The sequence below is a fragment of the Chelonoidis abingdonii genome, chromosome 16, assembly GCF_003597395.2.
Source record: "Chelonoidis abingdonii isolate Lonesome George chromosome 16, CheloAbing_2.0, whole genome shotgun sequence".
NCBI lineage: Eukaryota > Metazoa > Chordata > Testudines > Testudinidae > Chelonoidis > Chelonoidis abingdonii.
Window position 1 is genome coordinate 26,939,725 of NC_133784.1, and position 26,351 is coordinate 26,966,075.

The window sequence follows — 26,351 nt, forward strand, 5'->3', positions numbered from 1 at the left end:
AGTGAAGGAGCTGCAAAATGCCTACCACAAGGTGCAGGAGGCAACCCACCGCTCTGGTGCTGCACCCACAAGCTGCCGATTCTACAAAGAGCTGTACGTGATATTCGGTGGTGAGCCCACCTCCACTGCAAAGTCCCCTGTGGATACTTCATTGGCTTCATCGCCAGTCAAGACTGATCTGAACCAGGAGGAGGCAATCTTGATGAAGAGGGGGTGGGGGAACCAAAGGCAGAGGATGAGTCAGAGTCCAGAGATGCCTTCAGTCAGGAGCTCTTTTCTACCCCACAGGAGCCTAGCCAACCAGATCTTGGTAAAGCGCAAACAGGAGAGGAGGCCCCTGGTAAGTGGATCTGATTTTGGGAATTGCTGAAGCAAGTTGTTGGAGGCAAGAGGGTTGCAAAAAGCAGGCTTGTCTCCCACCTCATGGCAAGTTTGAGAAGCAGAACAGGCTGTTGATACACTCCTTCACTTCACAGGAATCTCCCTCAGAGATCTCCAGTAAACTCTCATAGAGATCCTGGGCAGTCCACTCCCACAGGTTCCTCACCATTCTGGGGGTCTTGTGGCTCATGTGTGTTTGTAGGGGGTCAGCCAGTTAGTGACAGGTGTGAGTGTACTGGCTGTGGTTTAAATCACAAACAGTGTTGTCTGTGTTGCAAACAGTACTGCTTCTGTAAAATGTTGCATTTAAACTTCACAGAGAAGACTTTGAGAACACAGCCTCCCTCTTTGTTATCGGTGGCAGAATGGTTGCAAAGAATTAGAAAGTGTCCAGGAAGAACTAAGGAGGACTTTATGCGTGATGTTATGAGGCACTCCACTACCAAGGAAAAGGAACTGAAGGAGTGGTGGAACAGCAAGAAGAGGGGACAAAAAAGGAACGTGGCACACCAGAAAGAACCCACAGAGCGGCTCTTAACAGTTATGGAGTGGCCAAGTGGACACGCTCCAGGCAATATCAGCTCTTCAAACTGAGCAGCTGCGCTTCTGTCCTCCTCTGCAGCTGCTGTCGCAAAACTCTTCCCCATGCGCCCCCACACACACCGCCAACACACTCCTATCAACCTCCTGGCTCCACTCTCTACCCACAGAATTCCACTCCTCCCTCCTCACAGTCCAGCAGTGTGGACTCCCAATACTCGCTGCATTCAACACCCATCCATCTGCAGTTTGGCCCTGCTGAAGTACAACACCTGCTGCATCGTACTCCAAAGGAGAAGGTTGGGTATGATCCCTGGACATACACAAAACAGTAGCCATCCCGGGACCTTTCCTCCTCGAGACCTTCCATTCCCCCATCCCCATCCGTGCTGATGAATTTTTTCGTTTGATTCTCTCCTCTGGTTGTTGTTTTTCAATAAAAGAATTGTGATGTTTTGAAAGCAATCTTTATTCTATTAAGTGAAAGCAAAAAGAGCACCGCAAATCAACATACAATTATGTTAAAGCCCCTTCTTGCATAATGTGCACCAATCACCTCCCAGCATTACAAGCACTGCAATCCTGAGCATAGCAACAAATATTAGCGGCTTTCAGCTTCAAATTGCTGCCTCAAGGCATCCCTGATCCTTATGGCCCGCACTGTGCCCCTCTAATAGCCTTGGTCTCCGGCTGTTCAAACTCAGACTCCAGGCGCTGAGCCTCTGTGGTCCAGCCCTGAGTGAAGCTTTCACCCTTCCCTTCACAAATATTATGGAGCTTACAGCACACAACTATAAGCATAGGAATATTGTCATCAGCCATGTCCAGCTTCCCATACAGGCATCACCAGCAGGCTTTTAAATAGCCGAATGCACACTCCACAGTCATTCTGCACTTGCTTGGCCTGTTGTTGAACCGCTCTTTGCTGCTGTCAAGTCACCCCATGTATGGCTTCATGAGCCACGGCATTAAGGTTTAGGCGGGGTCTCCCAGGATCACAATGGGCATTTCAACTTCCCCTATGGGGATCTTCTGGTCCGGGAAGAAAGTCCCTGCTTGCAGCTTCTTGAACAGACCAGTGTTCCGAAAAAGGTGTGTGTCATGCACCTTTTCCAGATCAGCCGGCGTTAATGTCTGTGAAACGCCCATGGTGATCCACAAGCGCCTAGAGAACCATTTAGAAATACCCCTGGCAATTAACGTACTCGGTGGATAGGTGGCCTGGTGCCAGAGTTGGAATGTGTGTGCCATCTATCACCTCTTCACAGTTAGGGAAGCCCATTTGTGCAAAGCCATCCACAATCTCACGCACGTTGCCCAGAGTCACGGTGTTTCGGAGCAGGATGTGATTAATGGCCCTGCATGCTTCCATCAACATGATTCCAACTGTCAACTTACCCATTCCAAACTGGTTAGCACCCGATTGGTAGCAGTCTGGAGTAGCCAGCTTCTATAGTGCAATCATCATATGCTTCTCCAGCGACAGGGCTGCTGCGAGCTCATCACACAGTCCCATGAAAGTGGCTTTCCTCATGTGAAAGTTCCGCAGCCACTGCTCGTCATCCCAGACGTGCATCACAATGTGATCCCATCACTCAGTACTTGTTTCCCAAGCCCAAAAGCGGCCTTTCACTATGATCTGCACCTCCATGAATGCCACAAGCATTCTTGTGTCATAACTACTATATGTGATGAGATCAATGTCACACCCCTCTTGCTTTGTAGTTTAAGGAATAACTCCACTGCCACTCATGATGCGTTGGTCAGTGCAAGCAGTATTCTTGTCAACAACTCACGCAGTACACAAACGATTGAACGATGGCACCAAATGCTGACGGAAGCACAGGGTTTGCTGGGATGCAAAGCAATGCATCACGGGGCATTGGGACAGGACCCAGGATGCCTCGCGACCCCTTCTGCCTTCCCACAAGTCTTAGTGGCAAAAGAGAAAGAGGTGCTCTGTGGAATAGCTGCCCAGAGTGCACCGCTCTGAATAGTGCCGCAAGTGTGAACATGCTATTGCGCAGGCAGCTGTCACTGTGTACACACAACAGTGGTTTTCCTTCGGCGCTCTCAGAGCGGCGCTGTAACTTGGCCAGTGTAGACGTGCCCTAAAACTTGTTTTCATCTGACGTCCATTTGTTGACCTTCTACCCATATTACACACAAAAATAAATAATAAAAGAATAAAAATAGTAAATATATTTTACTATTAAAATAAGTCCCACTCTACCAAGACAACTAAAGAGCCTAGGTACTCCAATTTCACAGAGAGTAACAGGCCTAATTGTGCTTGTTGATTTGAACACTCTATAGAAAAGATAACATTCTCTATCAAACTCTATACACCTTTTTCACAGAAGCTACCCTGTCACCTCTAAAAGGTTGTCTCTCGAGTTGACTGTTACAAGCACGCTGACAAGACACTATAAGGAAACACTCATTGCCACCGCCTACTCTATACCTGCTGCTTTCTCAAACAATGAATTCACACACATAAATACCTTTAATAGTTCTTGTGTATATGATAAAGCTAAAATATAAAATGGCATGAACGTTCTACAACTTTATTTATTTTGATTTTGGCAACAGTAACACTGAATATATTCCAACCTGGTAATATTGAACGACTCAGCTTTGCTGTCATCACCAACAAATACATTTATTTTGAGAAATTAACAAAATAGATTAATCATTAAGAGCAATGAGACAGTTTGAAATGTTTGTTAATCTTTCAAAGGAAGCACTGATGTAAAAAACCAACAGTCCTTGTCTGAGTAGACTAAAAACTTTTCAGTTTAGTGACTGTGTCATTACTAAATGGAATGCTCACATCTAGAAGAAAACACTTTATCGCAAACCTATTCTGGGAATGATGATCACTCAGAGTATTGATGAAAGAGAGCACCAAGGCTTCATTTATGTACCAATGAAGTCCACTGCACTCTTCACAAACATCAAAACAGGTGTTCTAATTTGTGCCATGAATCCTAATCTTTAGCATACAAAGACAGACCATATGACTATCCATTAACTGCCTCAGTTTAATTAGTCTCTTTATAAAAATGCTAGCAGGTTCATTTTTGTTTCTGAGGTGCAAGACTTGCTAGGTTACAAGGGAAGCCAATGTGTCTACAGATTTACACAATATTCAATCAAAAATGCACATAATATGTGACATTTAACTACACACAAAGATGACCATTATAAATAGCTGTCTTTACAGCATATAGTTGCATGTCTAATAATAATACAACCTGCTCAGTCACCTTGTGAAACAACCAAAATATCAATATAAAAATAATAGTAATGTATGAAAATCCTTCCAAGCATATTTGCAAATACAGTATTTATTTTAAAAACAAAAACATAAATCTACACAAAGGATGTATTCAGCTAAAAGGTTTTGGCTAAATAATATCTACAAGCTCCTATACTCCTTCCACCTGGCAAGGAAAACAACATATTACTCAATTTTCTTCAAGATACCTAGCATCTTAGAAAACATGACACTCTTTTAACATAAAGAAAGAAAAAAAAGACAAACAGCAGCATACCTCCCCCTTAGGGTATCTGTATCTATATTTGTCTTGGTCTCTCAAGGCAAATTCAAGAGGATAGTTTTCCTGAATTTCTTCATATGTCATTTCTTCACAGACTCCCTAAGGGTAACAAAAACAAAAAAGGCACACAATATCTATGAGAGTCATCAGGCCCATGGGCACAACAGTAGATCTTTATCTCCCATACCCACAGTGGCAGACTTGGAGCTTCTATGTAATAATTTACTGATCCTACAGGTGACCTAGTCACTGACATAGACTGTGTCAATTTCACAGTCATACTGAGGTAGAAGAACATTTATTATCCACATATACTGTTTTTATTTAATGCAGGATGTCCTCAGAATGATGACAGCAACTCCCAGATAAGAACATCCTGGTACACACTTGACAGACAATGGGGAAAGCTACTATTTTCAAGGATCATTCTTGTGGTCCCCAAAGCAGCATCAAAATTTATAATTATAAGTGCCTTACAATGGTAATCAAGTGACAAGTGCCAAATATTAAAAACACGCCTGAAGTTTTGGACCTAGAATTATACTGAGCGTCCTTTTTATTAGCCAGGTCCAACACCCCACACCTTGATGGCATTTCTTTGCTTGCCTATAATGCTATAACCTTTGAATGTTGCATATGATACACTGCAAAATTTCAGGGAACATTCTAGATATCAATGGGCAGAACACTGTTGATTTTGTGAAAAGTCAGACCCAGATGGGTGAAATGAGGGAACATGCAGAGCTACTACCTTCAACCAAGTCTGCAGTTGTCTTCATATCGAAGAACTGGTTGATACCAGCCATTAACAATACTCTCCCTCGCCCATCTCAGCTCTGCTCATGGTCCCAATAGAGTTAAAATGCAGACACCCTAAATGACTTATCTCCCACGAGGGGAGGAAGATTTAAGAATGGTGAGGAGGAAGACGGGACTTAAGTGGGGTTGGAGAGAGGAAAGAACACCACAGAGCCCCTAGCAGCAGAGAGGGAGCTTGTGAGGGTGGCGAAGGTGCCCATGCTCAGCCTACAGAAGAAATGAACTGTGTGACTGTTATGGGGTGCTCACCACACCCAGCTGGGTTCAGCCTCCTGGCCCCGCTCCCTAGTGAGTCAGGACCACTTCAAGCTGGTGCAACACCCATGCTCTCTATTCCTGTGTCCTGGACGGTCCCCATCACCAAGCTCCAACTATTTACAGATTATATACAGGTTTGGCCTAGCACATGCCTCAGTGGCAACAGGGTAGCAGGATCATGACTCCTTCTGGGCCCTACTCTCCCCTCCTGGTCTCTGCCCACTCCCCTCCAACTCACTTCCTCCCTAGCTTTTAGCCCCCGTTAACAAGGCTGGCAGGTGTGGCCAGTTTCCAGGCCAGTCCTAGACAGTGGCCCAGCCCCAACTCATTTCACCTGATTGAGGCTGGAGTGGCAAGAGCTGATTAGGGATTCCCCTGCAGTGCACTACCACAGTGACCCTTTAAGTTGCATACCGTTTAACCAAGACCAAGTTTCAATTCATTAGGGCACCTTTTACTAAAACACTTAATAATGTTAATGGGGAGAGGGCATAAGCCTTCTGATCTCCAGAACCATAATACTAATTACTTTCTAATCCACACAAACCCTATTACAGCACAATAATCCCCCATCCCCCATCTGAAACAAAGCCACTTCCTTGAATAGTTACAAAAAAGGAAACTCAGGAGAACTTACTGCATCTATTTCATTCAAAACCTTCCACTGTTCATAAGGCACTCCCAAAGCCTCCGCAGTCTGAATCGTCCTTTTCATCTGACTGGTCCAAACTTTCAGATCCTTGATGTTTTGCTCATTAATGAACTGTGCCAAGCTCTTGGCAAACTGAAAAAGACAGAGGTTGGATGAGGAACCAGTGCCAATATGCTGAGTTGGAACCCATTTGGTTCTTGTCCCTCATTGCAAGTTCATTATGCTACTTTAAAAAGGCTCTTCAGACTTTTCCTAAGAATATGACAGTTCCTGTTCAGCAATGAAAAGATTATACAAAGATGATAACAATCCTATTTGGTACCCTACTCCAGCCCCAATCTAACTTCCTCTTCCATCTTCACCTTACAAAGGTTCATAGGTGTCCTCCAACTAAGGAGCGCCACAGGTTTAAAAATCAAAACCCAACTTAAAATAAGGACTCCTTGAAAAGTGCTTTGAACTCAAGGTTAAATACAAGTGTATCAGAGAAGAATGAAAACAGAAGCCATATATGAAGAGCTACCAGCAAACTACAAAACAACTTGCCCACTGAAACCTCTTATCTACTTGCATGACATTACAGTCAAAGTAATAGAGATATTTATGTTTGTTATAAGGAAAGGACAGAGGAAAGAAAGGAAGCTGTAAGAGATGGTCAACAACATAAGAACACCCATACTGGGTCAGACTAATGGTCCACGTAAACCAGTATCCTGTCTCTGACAGTGGCCAGTGACAGATGCTTTTAGAGTGAATGAACAGAACAGGGCAATTTCAAGTGATCCATCCCATCATCCAGTCCCAGTCCCAGCTTCTGGAAGTTGGAGGTTTAGGGACATCTGGAGCATGGGGTTGCGTCCCTGACAACAGCCATTGATGAACCAATCCTTCATGAACAACAATGCCAACATCCACCCACACAAGGCAACCATTTGTTTGAAGTCACTTAATCAAAACGATCTTACCTCTTTCCCCCTAAAGGACAGTCCAGTGTCTCCTCCTATCCTCCCTTTCAGATTCAGTTCACTTTCTCCATGTCGACAGAGGTAGATTGAGCGAGGAGTTACGTGGATATTCATGAGGTAGTAGACGATCCGACTTTGGATATGGTCCATTACTCTATTCACAAGGTAACTCCTTCCAACATCCATGATTTTAATATAGGAAAGATCCCTTTCATGGTAAACAAGTGAGACTCATAAATCATCATTTGGTTTCCTCTCTCCTCTAACTTGTACCAAGCCCCACCAACAAACATCAGCACTCAAAAACAAAAAGGCAACTGCCAAAGAGACCCCAAATTGAATAAATCTTCAGATATATGAGAATATATAATATCAGTTCAAAAGAGATAATCTTCATTATAAATCCTCAGCCTTGATGCATGGCAGCAAACTATTGTAAACAGAGGTGCAATGAACTCATGCAAACAATTAATTTTCTCCTCACACATAAAACTCTTCTCTCTCATGTCACACCATTCTGTACCATTTGACTTGTGCACTGCCCCCCAGCTAGAACTTCAAAGGCACAGCCCTACATTGAAAGGAAGATTCAGGAGCAGTCCCAGGAGAAATTCTAACTTGCTCATGTAAGCCTGACACCATTCTGCAAATTGCAGCTGTTGCTCCCCACACCTAATACATGTCCGGTACAGAAAGGGATTGGAGCTATGGTTACATCCACACACCTCACTGACCTCTTCTAAAAGGGCTAGGGTCACCAGAAGAGCTACCAATCCCAGCCACCTTGTGGATGTCCCTTTGCCAACCCCCCTCCCACCCAAATTCTACCCACTCACATTGGGTAAGGTACAATCTGGCTCGTATTATCTATTTGTTTTCCTCTCCACTCCCATCTCCACCAACTTATATAGCTGAGCTAACAGTTTTAAGCAACATTCAACCTAGGGAAAAAGCGTGTCAAGATTGGGGAGCCTAAAATTAGCCTTGTTGTGTTTTGCCCATTCAGTTGAGAAACCACATGATAAAAAAAAAATAAGACAACCTATTAAATGTAGTAAGGAACAACCACCATCACTTAATCTCTGAAAGCATTTGCTGGCGTTAATCATTACAGATCTGCACAGACACAAATATCATGGCTCTTAAAGACATGATATGCACAGATAGATCTGACAGAAGCAGCTTCTCACTGCTCATGGTCAATTACCCTAAAATGATTTTTCTGCCTGGCAACAGCCACAAAACAAACAATGAGAAATCTACCCAGAGGATGAGTCCAGCATAAAACCCTAGGAAGACAGATTGAGTGCTGGGATGTACCATCACAAAGTTCTTCCCACAGTTTCCAGATTCTACCTTAATCTTACAGTGTGTTAAATGTGAATGGCAAGTACACATCATTTAAAACGTTGAAAAAATGAGTCTGGACGTCAAATTTACTAAGACTGAGGCATTCAAAGTTGCCACAGTGATTTAAGAGTCAATGTGACTTGTGCTCTTAAATCACTTAGGCCTTGTCTACCTAGAGGAAACAGACCAGCAAAGATATTCCAGAATAACAATTCCACTATAGCTATCCCGGAATAATATAGCTATTCAGGAATAATTTTCCCATTTGGACATTATTCTGAAATAAAAGTGACTTTATTCTGATTATAGCAAATTGTGAGTGGAGTAATTATGCTGGAATAAAGCACAGGGACAGCTATGGTGGAATAGTTATGCCAGTAAATTTCCTCATGTAGGCAAGCTGCTAGGGCCTTTGAAAAATCTCTCTCTAAATTGCCAACAGATTGAGATAGTTAAAAAATAAATAAATAATGGTGACATATTTCCATGACAATGAGATTTAGTACACATTCCCTAATGTATTGTCATGAAATAAAGTGGCTGTGACCACAGTATTATTCTGCCACTTACTTGTCCAGAGTTTCATCTAGCATCTCATATGTGTTCTTGTAGCACTCTATTCTTTTCATGAAGTCTTCTGTAGCTTCATCATTACTACAATCAACATAATCAGGACTGCCAAGTTTCACTTGCTATTTAAAGTAAAGATAAAAGAGCACATGCATTTTCTTTCCCATTTTCAGCAAAGTTTAAAGACATTTTAACCAAATGTGTGTAGCAATGAATGGCCGTTTTTAATCAAACCTAAATTCCGTATTTACTATGTAAATGGGTAGGAAAACAAATCAAAAGGAAAAGGAAATGATGGTTCTTTTCTTTTCGGAGTCCTACTAAAATAAGTCACTCAAAGAACAGTTTATTGAAAGGTAGATTAAAGAAAAAATAGAACCCATGGGAAGGGTGACCCCATTGCCAGATAATTTTTCCTCTTAACATAAAATGAAAGGGCACAGTTTTATATTACTGCCATGAAATGAGATTCTTGTTCTGTACTTCAGCAAGACCAGTGTGAAAGGAGAGGGAAAATGAGACTAAATGAAAGGTAACATTAAAAAAAATCATCATATGGCTGATTTTAGAGAAGCTACGTCTCCCATCTTCAAGCAATTTAAGAAAACTTTTCTACAACTCACCACTATGTTTGCAGCAATGACCTCTGGATCTACGCATACTGATTCAACAAAGAACGTCTTTAATCCAAACAGGAAATCACATGTAAGGAAGGAGGGAAGAAAGGAGAGACATTAGAACTGCTCCAGTAATTGACAACACAAACACAGTTTCTACCAGTTCATGTATCAAGTCTTGCTAATTATGCCATGCTTCAAACATTCCTATGTCGACTTAGGATTGGTCTTACAGGGTACTCAATGCCCCACTAAAAGTTGAGGGTGCTCTGCACTTTGCAGCATTAGGCTCTATAATTTTCACAAGCACCTTTCAATAACAGAGAGAATCTGGGGCAAGAAAATTCAGATTGGCAAAGAAGCGGAAATGGAGAGTGGAAGGAAGTGAATCAGCACTCCTAAACATAATTGATACCTTTAAAATAAAAGCATTTCAGTGTTAAAAGGCTCTCTAACATAGCAAATCTTACATATGAGAGGTACATGACATGCTTTTCCAAAGATCTATGAAGAAGCTAGACCAGGGGAAAAAACAAAGACTACTAGGAAAATGCTGAATGCCAAAAAATCCTATACCCAAATAATACAGTCTGCTAAATACAAACTCATCTGTATAAAACTGTAAACAAAACAGAAAACCTCTCTCCATTTATCGAAGTTACTAAAGGAAGGCAGTGATAGGATATTGTTCAGAACAGAATCAGAACTGGGCTAATGACAACTATGTTTGAAACAAGTACCAGGAGGTAGTCTGCATTCACAAAAACAACAAGGAATCTAGTGGCACCTTAAAGACTAAAAGATTTATTTGGGCATAAGCTTTCGTGGGTAAAAAACCTCACTTCACTCCATGCATCTGAAGTAGTGGGGGTTTTTACCCATGAAAGCTTATGCCCAAATAAATCCGTTAGTCTTTAAGGCGCCACCAGATGCCTTGCTGTTTATGTTCGAAACAGTTATTGCTAACATTTATATGAATAACATTTATCTGTTATAGGGAGCCATAACATAAAACTGGGCTACTGATTAATTTCACCAGGATTCAAACAGCATTCTCGGGGGGGGGGGGGGGGGAAACACCGTTCTAAACTCATCAGAAAAAAATTGCTAGATTTCTACTGCCCAACATCATTTAAAAACTTATTTGATGTTGTGACATTCTGATCAGAATGTCACTAGAACATAAGAGAAAACCATGCATCCACATTAGTCAGATTAACATCCCAAGCATCTTAGCTACCAACTCACCTTATAACCATTCTCCTCACCAAATCTGAAGATGGTTTCTCTGCGTTCTCGTGTTGTGTTTGTAGCATCAAAAACCTAAGACAAATGACAGAGAAAACAGTATCTTAGTAGAGTCAAAATATTGCCACATCTTGACAACAGCACTAAACGATCAATAAAAGTTTCCAAGGCCTTCAACTTAAACAGCAAATAAACAAACCCTAGAAACAGAAATAAGTCATTCCCAGGAACAATGTCAAAAACTTTGCTGGCACTAGATTATGGCCATAAGAATTCTGAAAAATAAAATAGCACCTGGGTTGAGAACCCACTTTTCTGAAGCATCTCTATCTACCTTAGTAGCGAAAATGTCAAGTAACATTTCTAAAGTGGCCTCCACTTTCAAAAACTAAATGCTGCACAGACACACATAATCTAATTCAGTACTGCTGATGACTAAAGCTGGAATTTTTCAAAGATGCCTAATGTAACACACCATGCTTTCAGAAAATAAAAAGCCTCACAATATTATTCACTTCAAGAACAAAAACATGATGAGCATGATCTCGTGGGATCCTGTTCTGCTCTCTTGTACTTATGCCATGTACCTCCCATACATTTCAATAGCTGCATATACTCCTACTCCTGTTTGAACAGTATACAAAGAGGTAAACTTATTGAATTTCTCTGTAGAAGTTTTCCAGCTGCCAAAAGCTTTCAGAAACTAGATAAGATGGGAAAACCTCCATAAGAAATGTGATTATCCATATAAAAACTGAAAAGAAAGTCTGATGTAAAGAGAAGTTCTGACTATATAAATGGAGTATAATTCATGCCACTTACTAATGACTTTAGAAATCATATTCCTAATTTTCCTATTTATAAGCAGAATGTACATGGCGAACATTATTGTGCAATAACTGCACACACCTTGGGTATATCACAAAACAGGTAACTAAATGGAAAATATCTTCAGCCACATAAATTCTATTATGCAAACTTTCATGTTTGTTGAGCCTTCTGTGAAATGGGTTGCATTTTGCAATTGATTTTGATTTTTAAAATTGAGCATAAAAAGTAAAAAAGATCCTTAAAATAGCATGTCCTTATTTTTCAACACTCCAAACAGCAGGATAAAATTTAGCTTCTTCTGTTTTGTTTTTTTAAAATACTAAGAAAGTAAGTACATAGTAGTACATTGCACTACTATGAACTCAGACAGACAGACTGAGTTTTGAAATAAATTCATATTGCACATTTAGACCTTACATGTTCTAATGGAAAAACTGTTTTAGCAGATAAGTATAGACCTTATTATATAGACAATCACTACATTAGTCAAAACATTAAAAGTACAGTAAAGTGTAATGATCAAAACAGAGAGAAGGAGCTTTGCATAACTTGTAAACCATACCCATGAATTGTAGGTTTTCCTAATAGTGAAACAGGCATCAATTTCTTCATAAGCAACATTTAAATAGTATATAAGATATAAAATGTTATTCTGAGTCCCAAATTATGGCTTAAATTTACAATAAAATGTTAGTTTGACTAACTCACTGAACACTGAGTGACAGCTGCACGTCAACAGTCTCAAAAACAGAGTTCAAATTATGCAGAAAACTTAACAATCCCCCAGAGGAAACAAAATTAAAAAGTCATTTGAATGAACAGCCCGTGTTTTGAATCCTTTGCATATTACTGGCATTAGATGAACAGAGATTCTAACAGCCAAATTTTACACTGAAGATTCAAATCTCAAAAACCACGCCAATAAGTTACAACTTAGTAGAAAGTAAAAGCATGTGTGCATGTGCATTCCCAAGTAGTTTTCCATTAACAGTTATACTAACTGTGTTCCAACAGGAGTTTGTGCCATCACTGATCAAACTGCGAACAAAATTAAAAATACTCTGTGCAACAATGGTGGCATTACCTTTAATTGACAACCCACTGAATGTGGCCCACTGGGTTTTATTTTTACAAAGGAAGAAAATCTTCAGAAGATTAAATTGAATTTTGTCCTACTTCTCAGAGGCATTTTTAGAGTGTCAATAACACTAGTATTCAGGCACTTCTTTTAGGACAATTTTTAAAACATTTTTACCTTTGATTTAAACATTAGACATCCAAATGGTTCTGGATGCATCTATATTGTGATTAAACAGGATATTTTGATATAAAAGCACAGACACTTTCCTCAGCACTAGCACAGCTTGGTAGCATTAGACATCACCCACCCATTTCTAAGGGAGGCTGTTTCAGGATTTAATTAGGAAAATACCATGTTTTCCTTTCACAAAATGACCATTGCAGCAGCAACATAAATCTAGTTTCCATTTACAAAGAAAATTTAAGACACATAATGAAATGATTCTGGACTGAATCAGATTATGTATAATCCAGGACAGGTTGGTGATTTTGCAGAAATCACACTCCAAGAATTTGCCTTCAAGACAGAAAACTTACAGCCACATGTCCATTTTCTTCACTGAGGTACTGCTGGACATCATTCAGAGCTGCTAAGGCACACTGTCTTAAAGGAAAAAAGACACATGCTAGTTTAACTAATTTAATTATCCATAATTATGCTTAGCACTACACAACTCTTTGCTTTCAAAGTGCTGAAGAAACATTAGTCAGTCATCAATATATTTGATATGTACCATCTCCACATTACAGGTGGGGAAACGGGCAAAGAGGTGAACTGACTTGCCCAAGGCCATAGATCACAGGCACGCAGCTTTGGACAAAAACGAAAGCAGGCATCCTCTGGCAATCTGACATGTTGCACAGGTCAGCACATAACATGCAGAATGTTCTACAGCCCAGTTTACAAGGCTGGATCATTGTTCACAGATCCATAAAATAATAATAATAATAATAATAAAAACACCACTTAAACTGAAAGATTCCCCCCTCTTCTCCCCAAAACACTAATCCATGGGCAGTTGACTCTTAATTTGGTTTTCTAGTAAGAAGACATGGTTGCTCAATGTTCTGAGTTGTGGCCTTATTTTCTTAGGTTAAAATGAATAATTGTTGCAGCTATTTCTCAGTAGTCTACTTGCTTTGGACTTCTATGCTGGATTTCTTATGGTTTTTCTCTTGTTTTTAGCATGCTCAACTCTCATTTTGTCTTAAATTTAGTGTGTATTCGTTTTAATGTAAATTAACACAACCACAGCCACTAGTCTGAAACTGAATCATAAATGAGACAATACAATATTTAGAGCTGGCTGGAAGAACACAGAAAACCCTTCAATTTTGATTTATAATGGCTTAACGTTCAGATCAATTTTCTTCTACTCAATTATTTGACCAGATCTAGTAATAATCTCAAAGTGAAATAAGATTTTCAATACCTAAATAATACTATGGATAATGTCTGTTTACTCTTTGTGAAATGGACAATTTATCTATTAGGAAATGGTATTTCACATGAATCATCAGATAGCAACAATCTTTGCTAACAACCAACCTAAGTGACATATGGTAGCTGCCAAACAGGCTGTATTTGGCTCAATATCCTACAATGGGTTTTACTGGCATCGCTTCTCTATTTTAGATTCTGGAGTGAAATGTCTAGTTTTCCAAGTGTAACTGATATTCTGTGCTCTTGGTAAAAACTTTGTCTTAAAAGAAAAAAATGATTGCTTTTTAATTCCAACAACTTTTACATTGCAAACATTTCTATACCAACAGCTACTTGTTAATAGAGTTTGGAAGTTAAGATACATCAATCAGTCCTTCAATAACTAAATACACTTCCCATTCCCTTCGCAGCAAATGGGGCAGATTTGATCATGTGTTTTATCAATTACTGTAATTCCAGTCCTTTAGTCTAATAAGTGTCATGGAGCCACATTAAGCTGAATTTTAGCTATAAGTAAAAGGTAGAGACTTAGGAGGCCAACGAAACGCATCTCTCTCATGTCACAACCACACAGCAGGTTCTTCTGCAAATTGCCTGTTCCTTGTATTAGTGATATTGCTTGCTGCAAGTAATACTGAATGGAAGGTCTCAGTGATGGGGGGAAAAAGACACAAATTTCAAATATTTGGTTTTGCATCACAATTCAGAGAGGATTTGGCTCCCTCTTGTCCTGCTAGCCATCTGCCTTCCGTATCTCTGTTTCTGTGATAGAGGAACTTTCTCCCCAACTCCATACCAGTGGTTCTCTCACCATGACCAGCAGCCTTCCCTCCTCACAGTTTGGAGGAGTTCCATCTGCTTTCTTTGTCCACAGTATTTACCGCTGGTGCTCCGCTCCCTCCGCCTAATTCCCAGGCATAGCAAACAGAGAGCTAATCAGTGCAATTCACCAGCAGACTTGACTGCATACAGAATACGAAGCAGTTCTCATGCTGTCAGACAGAGACAGTGCAGCTCCAGCTCCCCTGAAGCACTGATTGGAATATATTCAAATACACTTTAAATCAGAATAGAAATTCTAATATGAGTGGCAAAAGAGAAAAAGATAGGTATGTGCACCCTTTTTGGCAGTGGGAAAAAGGGGACAAAGGGAGTCTACTTATTTACCACCTTAGAAATACTAGGAATGTCAAGTCTCATCCACTCTGTTTTTATTGGCAGTCTACTTGAGGTACCTGTGAAATGGAATGGCAGCATTTACAGCCTGTTGAAGAGCCAGAGGTGATGAATCTTAAATAAAGCCAACTGCTTTAGTTGTCTGAGTTAAAACAAAAGGTTAAATTAAATTTTAAACAATCCAAACAAAAGACACTGCCTCTGCTCCTCTAAGTATCAGGAAGTAGCTGCATTAGTCTGTATCCACAAAAACAATGAGGAGTCCGGTGGCACCTTCAAGACTAACAGATTTATTTGGGCATAAGCTTTCACGGGTAAACTCATGCCCAAATAAATCTGTTAGTCTTGAAGATGCCACTGGACTCGTCATTGTTTTTGCTCCTCTAAGATTTCATTTCTTTGGTATCTGATATAGTCCTACAGAGGTTTCCAGGGCATACAAAATCAGAATATACAGCAGTTCCCAAAAGTACATTACAAAATATCATTAGAATTAAACTATATTTCAACTTACTTTCTGATTTTCAAGCCCTCTTCATTGTCTGGCAAGAAGAACTCAAAGGATTTGTATGTTTTTACCAAATCTCGACGGTACTGACCAACATTAAATTCTGTGGAGAAGAGTCACTATTAGTTGGGATTAATAATCCTGCAACTAAATAGCAATAAAAAAAATCACATTTAATGACAGTTCTGAAATAAATGCACCTCCAGGAATAGATCAGTCTAGTTTGTGCCTGGACAACAAAACTAGTTAGACTTCTCATTTCAGTAAAGAAATGCCTTGTGGTTACAAAACAGGACGAGTGTGAGAAAATCTGGGTTCTATTCAACAGTCTTCTGTGCACCTTTGGGCAAATCACTTCACCTTTCTGTGCCTCAGTTTTCCCGCCTGTAAAATAGGTTAAGTTACTTCCTTCCTCACAGAAATGTTGAGTTAATTTAATTCATTTCTGTAAAGCACTTCAATAATCTTTTTTCCCTCCACAAATTATTTTAGTGAAACTGTATTTCCAGAGCACCTAATATCCAAAGATTAACTATTACATAAAGAGAAAAAAGAGTTATATGTGGAATTAGTCAGCCTAGTTTTTGGCTAAATACCCCTTACTTCCTCCCCTTCCCCCCAATGTACTGTACTATGTGAACACAACCTATTTATTTATATTCTATAAGTAGTAACAAGTGTATATACCATCCTGAAAAACTTCCTATGGGTTAAAAACGTATAGAGGGGCACAAAGTGCAGGGCATTTATTGCACATATGCTGAATAAAATGTGCCGTCACTGATCAAAGAGCAATTGTCTTGCGTCTGGACAAAGGTCTATGCCAGCAGGAGTGTCACAGCACAGGTGATCAAAGGCACCAGTATGACTTTGACAAGGCACAGTTTGACTTAGCAAACAAGGCAAATAGAACTGTACCAGAATTAAGTTTATAAAATAAGCTTCTGAGCACAGCAACTAATGTTTATCTTCTTTTGTGTTTAGGGGTTTTCTTTGCTGTACCTCAAGCATTTGTTTAAACTAACCTGGATTGAACATTCTGTTTGAAGAACTACTGTTACTTGCGAGTCTTCATTTCCAGAAGGAGGTAAAGAAATAGGGGAAATTAACTACTGAGCTGTTGTTCAGACTCTCCTGATAACAGCATTAAAAAGGGTCACAGACTAGGAAATTAATAGTTTAATCCTGGACAAAACATACTGCTGAACTTTAACAGTCATCACAATAAATTAGCTAGTACAGCCGATGGAAACTTTAGTAACCAACTGAATGGCATTTATGTCTTGAGTGGCATCAGGACAATTTCCATACAAACTAATCATCGTATAAGAACCCAGGAGAAGAATATGCACAAGAGGGAAAGGAACTTTAAGAATGATTCTTTAAAAAAAAAAAAACCCCCCCAAAAAAAAAACCAGACCTTTTCTTCATGTCAAAGCCCTTTAAAATTAAGGACTACCGAAAAATAGTTTGCAAAATTAGCTATACATGGAATTCTTTCTAAAAGAAAAAAAGATTCTATATTGCTTCTCCCTAGGGCACCCTTTTCCTTATGATTAGTATCTATTCAATACAGAAATCTCACTGAAGAAACCCAATTTAATTTAGCATCTTGTGGTCCAAATGTAGTATATAGTTTGGGATTATCCAAAAGAACCTAAGGAAGTAGAATACCCAAATCTCACTGAAATTCAGTTGAATTTGAGCACTTAGCTCCCTTAGGCTACTTGGATTTGATTTGATCGGAAAGGATAAAAGCAAATGTCTAATTATTTTTTAAATAATTCTCATTATGGGAGCCTCAGGCTATTTGTCTCAATGTTCTTTATTTCATTCAACATGAGCTACATGAGAAGATGCCACTCATCTGACCCTGGATTTTTGATAATCTAATCATTTTAATATCCACATCAAAGGCTACAAAATCTTACGATACTGAGTACATTCTGTTATTTTTAAATGATGTTAAGAAACCTCAGAGTGAAAAGGGTACAAGACCAGACATTTATTACTTAAATATCATCCATCCAGTTAGCCTACGACAACAGAGTGATAGACAACGCAAGAGCTATCTCTTCGATCATGGGAAAGGTATTTTAAACTGATTCAACTCTGATGAAACTGCATTCATGATGACAAAATAACAAGCTGTTCCTCTGAACCTAAGGATTAAACGCAAGATATATTTTCCAGCAGCAGCAGGGAGGACTAGACTACAGGTCATATGACTGTAAATCCGCAGCAGCCATTATCAGGACAACCCTCACTGACAGCCTAGTCAGGAATTAGAAATAGCAACTGAACCATACAAATGGCAAGGTTTGTAATGATGATGTAATGATACAGAAGGATTCCCTTCCTGAATATCCAGTTCATTTTAAAATTTTAATTTTTAAAACACAAACATTTAAATATACAGACCTGTTATTTAAGTCTGTGGAACTTTTACCACAGTTCAAGCCAATTATCCGTGCCTACTGCAATTGATAAGCCCCCTTCTCCTCCAGCGCCTCCTGCCCGCCAGCAGCTCTGCCAATCAACTCCTCCCTCTCCCTCCCAGCGCCTCTGGCACACCATGGAACAGCTGTTCCGCGGCATGCAGAAGGCACTGAAAGGGAGAGGCAGGAGCAGGGACCAGGCATGCTTAGGGGAAGGGACAGGAAGAGGCAGGGTGGGAAGAGGTGAGGCTGGGGTGCAGCATTGGGGGAAGTGGTGGAGAGAGGATGGGGCAGGAAGAGGCAGGGCAGGGATTTACAGAAGGAGTGGTGCGGGGGCAGGGCTTGGGGCTGAGCAGGGGTTGAGTACTCCCCAGGACAACTGGAAGCCGGCACCCTGTGGATGAGACCCACAATCTACTCCCCCAATCTTAGACATGGATAGTGTCTTGCGTGTCTTATGTATTGTTCAACACGGGATTTTTGCTTCACAAAGTTGAATGTGCAGCATTTCTCTCTTTGAGTTCAATAACCATCCCTGATAAGCACGATAAGGCAGCACAGGAATCTTGGCTACTATAATAGCTTGCTGAATTTAAAAGGATATATTACACTTAGATACCTTATTTTAAAAAAAAAAAATTTGTTTTAAAAAGTCAATGTAATGGTTAAATTTGCCCCATCATCTGAATAGGACATGTCAACAGGTGGCACAGCCTTCTAAGTTATTTTTCTTAATGTGCAAGCAAGTTTTGACTCTGTGGGGATGTTAATTTTGGTTAGAAGAAATTTAGGGGGAAGAGAGAGAGAGAAAACTGCGTGAGCAGCAGGAGAGTTTGCTCTCTGCCTTGGGCTCGGATTCCTCCCTGAGAACTAGACAGCCGTGTTGGCCTGAGTTTCCTGTAAGAAGGCAATGGTCTGCACGACTGTCTCATTTCATGACTGCTGCATGTGTATAAGAAAAGCAGGTTACACTTTAAAAGGTACCCTGAATCTGAATCAGTGATTTCTCTTCCACTGGAAACCAAACTGCAAGGCCCTGGATTTTTACTACAAGTCAGAGAGGACACTGGAGTCAGAACTGACAACAATATTTTGGAAATATTATATGTACACCCCACTGTTCCACAAGAACACTGAGCATCTATCACCTACCAATAAGCTACATGTCATTTCCACAACCATCTACCCAATGCAAATAATGTTAGAGATTTATAAAATTATAAATATTTTTAAAATTCCAATCCTAAACTTAATAGGAAGGGTTTGACAAAGTCAAATGGCAGTCTAAATACAGCCCAGAACATATTTTCAATTTTTTTCCTTCAAAAGCAGTTAAGGAATGAGTGTCTGATCTCAATATACGCAGTCAGAAGTTTGACCCTTCGCATTAGCTATGTTATTTAACCGCACTACTGGTAGATATCTATAGTATGTATGTGGCCCCCATTACTGTAGTAACATACTGAGTCTTCATACTTAGTAATGGGTTGGTTAAGTCTTCCAAACTTTAGATTTGTAGTCATCTCTAAAAGATTCAGAGTCCCTGCCCGCTCCACAAATTAGCTATTACTTTATTTTTACTTAGTGCCTTTATTTGAGGCTCTCTAAGTGCTTTACCAGCATTACCCAGTGAGCAACAATGAGATAGATACTATTACATCCATTTTATGTAATAAAGATAAAGAGTAGCACAGAGAAATTAAGAGATTGCCTCAAAGATCACATAGAAAGGCAATGGTAACGTTAGGAACTGATTCAAGGAGTGTTAACTCAGACCCCTCCAGTAAACAAAATCTCTTCTCGGATACCAAAACTAGTTAGTCAATTGTAAGAGTCAGTACATGGAAGATAAATGCAGAGAGTTCATCCAGGAATCTGCCTAGAAAAAGTGAAAAACAGATCAGACAAAACAGCTGATATACAGAATGAAATTTAAATGGAATAAAGAAAGTAAGTATACACCGAATGAAGGACATTGACAAGAGGGTAAGAAGAAACAACAGGGAAATATATTAAAAAAGCTAACAGTCCCAAAAGAAACCTTGTGATGTAAAGGAAAGCAGAACAAAACCTTTTGTAGGCACTCCAATCCAGTTTAAGTAGCGTGTCAGTTTCTTGGAGATGTATGTTTTCCCTCTAGCTGGGAGGCCCACCATGACAATCAGTGTAGGACAATTGGTCATACAGACTGAAAGAAAAATAAATGTTTACAATTAACATGACGCCAAGCAAAGGCTCAAGTAAAACCAGGACATTGTGGAGTGTAAGTCTTAAGGAAGTGGCTGGTCAGACAGGTCATGCATTCAGTGGTTATTCCATTACAGCATTCCATTTATACCACTTTCAAAGTTTTCCCTAGCAAGTGCAGTGCAATTGGACTCTGTTCTAATTTGTCCACAGCTTTACCAAAGTGAGTCAGTGGAAGCAGTGCAACACTGGACATTTATCCCTGCTTTGTGAATAACAAACAATAAACTTCCACATCTGCATTCATATTAAAAAACAACAGGGGTGCGCGTGGGTGTGTGTGTGTTATGATGTCTTCTACTTCAGTTCTGCATTTACACCAAAATGACACAGATGTTTGTCTCATTTTTAAAACTTTCCATGTTTAATGTCTTCTTAAAACGCAAGGTTTCAGCCCTATTAATCATCTCCTTTTCTGTTTTTCAAGTGGAGATGAAACAAACAGACTGCTGCTGTTTAATACGTCATAGAGTTCCCTATCATGTCAAAACAGCACTCTCTTGTTCTTTCCAAACACTATTGACATCACCACAGCTCTAGAAACAGTGCTTGTGTTAACTACTGTTGTCCAGCCAACAGAGGATAAGGTAATAAAACATCACCACAACTATAATTCTCAATATATATGCTTAAAATTAGACAATTTCATGAAATTATACTTTAAAACAATTTAAATTTGGGGTTTGAAAACCTTGGCAGTATTCCTTTCGAATGGCAAGTGTTTCAAATACTTCTAGTAGTAAAACAGGATGGATTCAACTATCTTTCTTGAATCCATCATGGCTACAAATGAACCTTTATGGTACAAGGCTGCGTAAAAGTAAAGAACATACGTAAATAGTCCAGGGCCTTTATAACAATAAAAAACAAACAGGTTAACAAAATAGATAAGTTTTTTTTCCCCATGACTTAATTCAGACATTAATTTCCTCTCTCTATAGCACTTTCTCTATAGTTCTTACCCACTCCTGCCTCTCCCTCCCAGAAAGACCTAAGCACTGCCAAACAGCTGTTTAGCGGCACTTAGGATTTTCTGGGAAGGAAGGGGAGGAGCGGAGACATGGGGCTTCCCTGCTCCTCCCCCTCCCTTCCAGCCCTGTGTCTCTGCTCCTGCCCTTCCCTCCCAGAAAGTCCTAAGCGCCGGGAAGCCCTGGGAGGGAGGGGGAGGAGGCGAAGAAGCAGAATTTGTGCAATGCTCCCTTGTAAAATCACTGCTCTTCCACAGAATCTTAGAAGCAGGCAGCCACGACGTGATAAGGGAGCACTGCACAACTTTAAACAGCATGTTCCCTAATTGAGCAGGGACGTAACATTGGAACAAAGTTAAGTGGGACAACATTAAGTGAGCAGTTACTGTACTGTATCATGCAAAGGTTGCACAAAGTAAACTATTTTTCCAGGAAAATGGATGGATCAGAACAGAAATTTAAATTCCTTTTGGATGGCATGTCATTCTAAGACGCCAGAAAGACACTGGTACAAACTTGTGCAGCTATCAAACCAAGCACTACTGTCTGTGTATGGGCTTTGAAGTTCTTGTAAAACCAGGACCATAATGTCTTCTGGTACATTTTTCCTCTCTCTCAATTCTGCAAACTGTAATTCCAAATAGCAAGGAGGGGGGATACAAGAAGTTTGTGAAATGGAAGAAGTATGGTATTTATTCTCCTGTCAGCTTTTCTCACAATCTCCCTGAAAAATCCCAGATACAAGACATCATTGCCAGGAAAAATCGAAGTGACCCTAGAATGTCCAAGAGACGTATCATTATTTACATCTTGCAGATTTCATTTGAAATACCCAACTCGAATTTTGAATAGTTATCCAGAGAAAGCACTGGAATACAAGTTGTAGAAACTAACAATAAGCAATTGATTTGTATGCAATTGATGTGCTGAGAAAGCTCACAGTGCTGCTTCACGCAACATACTCTATATGGGGCCTGTGTAAACCAAAAAGATTTTTTACTTTCTGAACAGAATTTCCAGACTTTAACATTACATGTATGGCTAACATATATGACTTCAAAATTATTCTTACAATAAATACTGACATTTGCCTAGGGTGAGCAATGCAAATTCAACTTTCTTCCCACAGCAGTCATTTCACGGAACACTTACAAAGACTTGTAATACGGCATTACAATGGACACCACTTTCCGTACTGCTGAACTAGCACAGATTCCTATGGCACATCTACACAAGCACAAGTATGCCAAGCTAGAGTGTAAATCAACAGCGCTCCAGCATACTGTGCACTCTCCATGGGAACCCTGCTGAAGCACACTAAAAGTTCCCTAGTTTGAAAATGCACTTGGGAACTGCTAGTGCACATCTGCAAGGTACCCATGAGCAGTTAGTGCACAGCATGCTGGAACACTGTACATTTACATCCCAGCTTGCCACACAGCAAGTACTCATGTAAATATGCCCCTAGTCTTCATGTTGCAGACCTATGGACTGTTCAGAACCATGCAGCACTATTACCTCTTTTAAGATAATGTAATTCATTGACAAACATATGAATTGCCATTCTAATTAGACCAATGGCCCACATAGCTCAGGGTTCCATCACAGACTGGTGCTAGATTCCGTAGAAGAAGCTGTAAAACCCACATCAATTATGCAGCATGTCCATGACGGACATTTCTTCTGAATGCCACGGATCTAGTGGCCAGGTTATATCCAGAAATACATGGGCTGACAGCCTTTACACATTTTATTCCATAACTGTGAAGAGCAGTAGCATAAACATGACTAATGTTTTTTCCTTAACTATGCTTAAGACTGAGAATAACTCCCATAAGTACAATGTCATGAGGCTCCCTTTATTAGGAACCTATGCTCCTGGTGTTTAACATATGCACCGAATCTGATGCTCTAATCACTATAGGCACAATTCTTTGGCTATGTCACCCTACTATTAGAAAGCCAAGGGAATAATTTGCTGATCCCAATTACAATGGCAGCCCTGATTCCTACTCTCACTAAATATTTCAGTTATAAATGCCAAGTTGGTTGGGGGGATGCCTTCCATCTATAAAGAGACTAGTACCAATAAGTGACAGCTACTACATATGTAAGGGAAGAAGAACAAAACTAAATTCAGCCCTAGCCTTTAAGGCACTATAATCTCCAGTACTGTGTATTTACTTAACTCCACAGTCCTGCAACTAATACTGTAACTAACCTTAGAGGAAATACTCTATTACACTTGAAATATTTCAGTAGTAAGGTAGCTTGAAGACATATGTGTCCTCAGCAAGGACAAGCCACCTGGGAAGTTTAAACTTCTTAAGTTCAGACATTTGAGTTCAGCAGGAACAAATAAAGACTTTTTTACTTTTTCCTCCCTGCAACAATCACCTAACCAAAAAACCAGGTACGCTAATTCTTCTAATTAGTTTCCAGGGGGGGAAATGTCACATTTGGCTGAGACCAGGCATTAAATGTTAGAAAAAATAGGAGAACTTTTTGGGATGTTTCAAACATACGGGAAAAGGAGACAACAGAAGTTTTCACATAATCTCAACTATAGATTTCTCTCCTGACAAAGTACAACACGTATAGAAACATTACTGCATCTGTTCATTTAGTTCATAGCACGGGAAGTGACTATGTCCCAAGGGCTAAGGTGATGCAGCTTAAGAAATTCCACCATGCCAAGGTAAACTGCGGAAAAATGTAAACCCTTTTTTTAAAAATAACTGAAACTTCCCTATTTTCACATCCCCCTGTGAACAATGCCACTTAGTATTGGAAGCTGAGCTTTGTTCCCTTCTCCGTTTCCCGACAACTAGATGAGATACACCCCCCCGCCTTGGGCTTTAATGTCTTTCAATTTAATTAAGAGACAAGAAATAAAAAATTGATCTAATTAGTCTGGATGGCCTGTGCTCTTTAATTATTAGTGCACCCAATGAAAAGGAGGGAGGAAAGAGGGATAGGAAAAGGATAACTGTTATAAAACCTCAAACTATAAAATTATGTTTACAGCACAAAATGTTTAAAGAGGAAAATTGTATTACTACCACTAAAACATAGTGCAAGCATTATTTTAATACTATGGCAGTGATTAGCAGAATTGCCACCAATGCATTCAGGGTATACAGGGTCTACAATAATTCTCGCTTCCCAAAAGAAAAATACTACAAGAGTATTCTTAATAGAAACTGACATTTCAAAAACACTATAATACCTTACTATATTCACTACCATGCAAAATGGCAAAAGGAATCTGGACTGCTACAATCCAGTACTTCATGACCGTATTGCATACTTTACTCAGTCGTTTTAGAAATATACGTAATGCATGCAAGAAAATAAGATTTTTTTAACCAAACAGTCACAAGCTTATAAAACTAACCACATCAAGGAAAGTACTGTGTATTCACCCTGTCAAATCAATTTCCTATTATCAAGCGACAGACAGAAATTGTCATATGGCCACAAGTTATAACACAATTGGGAAAAACATAAATATAGTTTGTTATCTTGATGAAAATGTGACTATGTGAAATAGCATTGTTCATACCAACCTGGCACTCTATAGCAAATGTTTCATTTTAGATTCCACATGAATTTTGGAAAAGGAACGGAAATAGATTCCCACAATAAAATAAAGTTAGGATTGTCTAGTAGCCTTTTAAAAGTAATAATGAGCATAAAGGAGTTAAAATTATTAACTTCTGAAGACTGAGGAAAACCAAGTGGTGTTTTTATTTCCTCTTACTTGACCTATTTCACAATAGATGTGCACATGCTGTGTCAATGTTTTGAAAGCAGACCGGAATATTTAACAAGTGATCTTGTGAAACTTATGTCTTAACTTACTTTTAAGTTTACATACTGACTAAAAATTATGTTTCACTTATGTAGATGAAAATGTCCCTCCCCTTCCACATACTTAAAACTGATGAATAAATTTCTCATTTCTATTTGGCACTTAAATCAACTTTTATGGTCAACAGAAGTATTAGGGTATCACCCAAAGCACATTAATGGAAAGCTTCTTGGTCTTCAATTTCAATGGGCTCTGTATCAAAGCCCTTAGTCTCTGAAACTGAAGTACTATTTAGCTCTTAGATAGGCCCACACCATCCTCTCTGACTAGAATAGACAACAAAGGGTTGAAAATACCTCCCTCCCAAATAAGACGGTTCTACATAGTGTGTCCCATCTTACGTCCTATCAAATTTAACTATTTTTGTTTCAGTGTTTTGCAAATACATGTTGATCTTGAAGACAAAGAAGAGCGCAGCAGTAACCGTGGCCTGATTCTCCTCCAACAACAGATAGCAGCTACATCTCTAAGAAAGTGCTTAGAAAAGCAACTCAAAAGTAGGAGTGCCCTATGGGTTGGAAGATGAGCCAGTGATGCAGTAAATTTTATAAAACCGTACATACACAAGTTGAAGCAGCATCCATTTATGTTAATTCTGCCCAGCATTTCTAATGTATTACTTTGTCTTTGAAGCCATCCAGTTTCATTACCAGAACATTGAATGATAGGGTTACACTATGCTGCACCTCCTCCTACCTTGCTCCCTCTCCCGTACCTATAGCAGCTTTCCCACCCTCAATTCTTTCCAGTCAGCACAGATACACACTTATTATGCATATCCTGACAACTTCACTCAGCCCCATCTGTCTCTGATTGTCACCT

The 26,351-nt window shown here is 39.6% G+C and overlaps 1 protein-coding gene across 5 annotated transcripts in view; it reads right to left on the reverse strand.

Annotated features, from left to right (window-relative positions):
- The window catches only part of PFKFB4 (6-phosphofructo-2-kinase/fructose-2,6-biphosphatase 4), a 113,096-nt gene that overhangs the window by 19,302 nt on the left and 67,443 nt on the right, over positions 1–26,351 (reverse strand). For all 5 annotated transcript variants that reach the window (XM_032772899.2, XM_032772901.2, XM_075072797.1 and 2 more), the window contains exons 2-10: positions 20,512–20,628; positions 16,009–16,105; positions 13,412–13,478; positions 10,964–11,038; positions 9,722–9,778; positions 9,099–9,220; positions 7,179–7,386; positions 6,199–6,345; positions 4,479–4,583 (exon numbers count right to left, since the gene is read on the reverse strand). In XM_032772899.2, the coding sequence (XP_032628790.1) occupies positions 4,479–4,583; positions 6,199–6,345; positions 7,179–7,386; positions 9,099–9,220; positions 9,722–9,778; positions 10,964–11,038; positions 13,412–13,478; positions 16,009–16,105; positions 20,512–20,628 (995 nt within the window). The remainder of the gene's footprint in view (positions 1–4,478; positions 4,584–6,198; positions 6,346–7,178; positions 7,387–9,098; positions 9,221–9,721; positions 9,779–10,963; positions 11,039–13,411; positions 13,479–16,008; positions 16,106–20,511; positions 20,629–26,351) is intronic.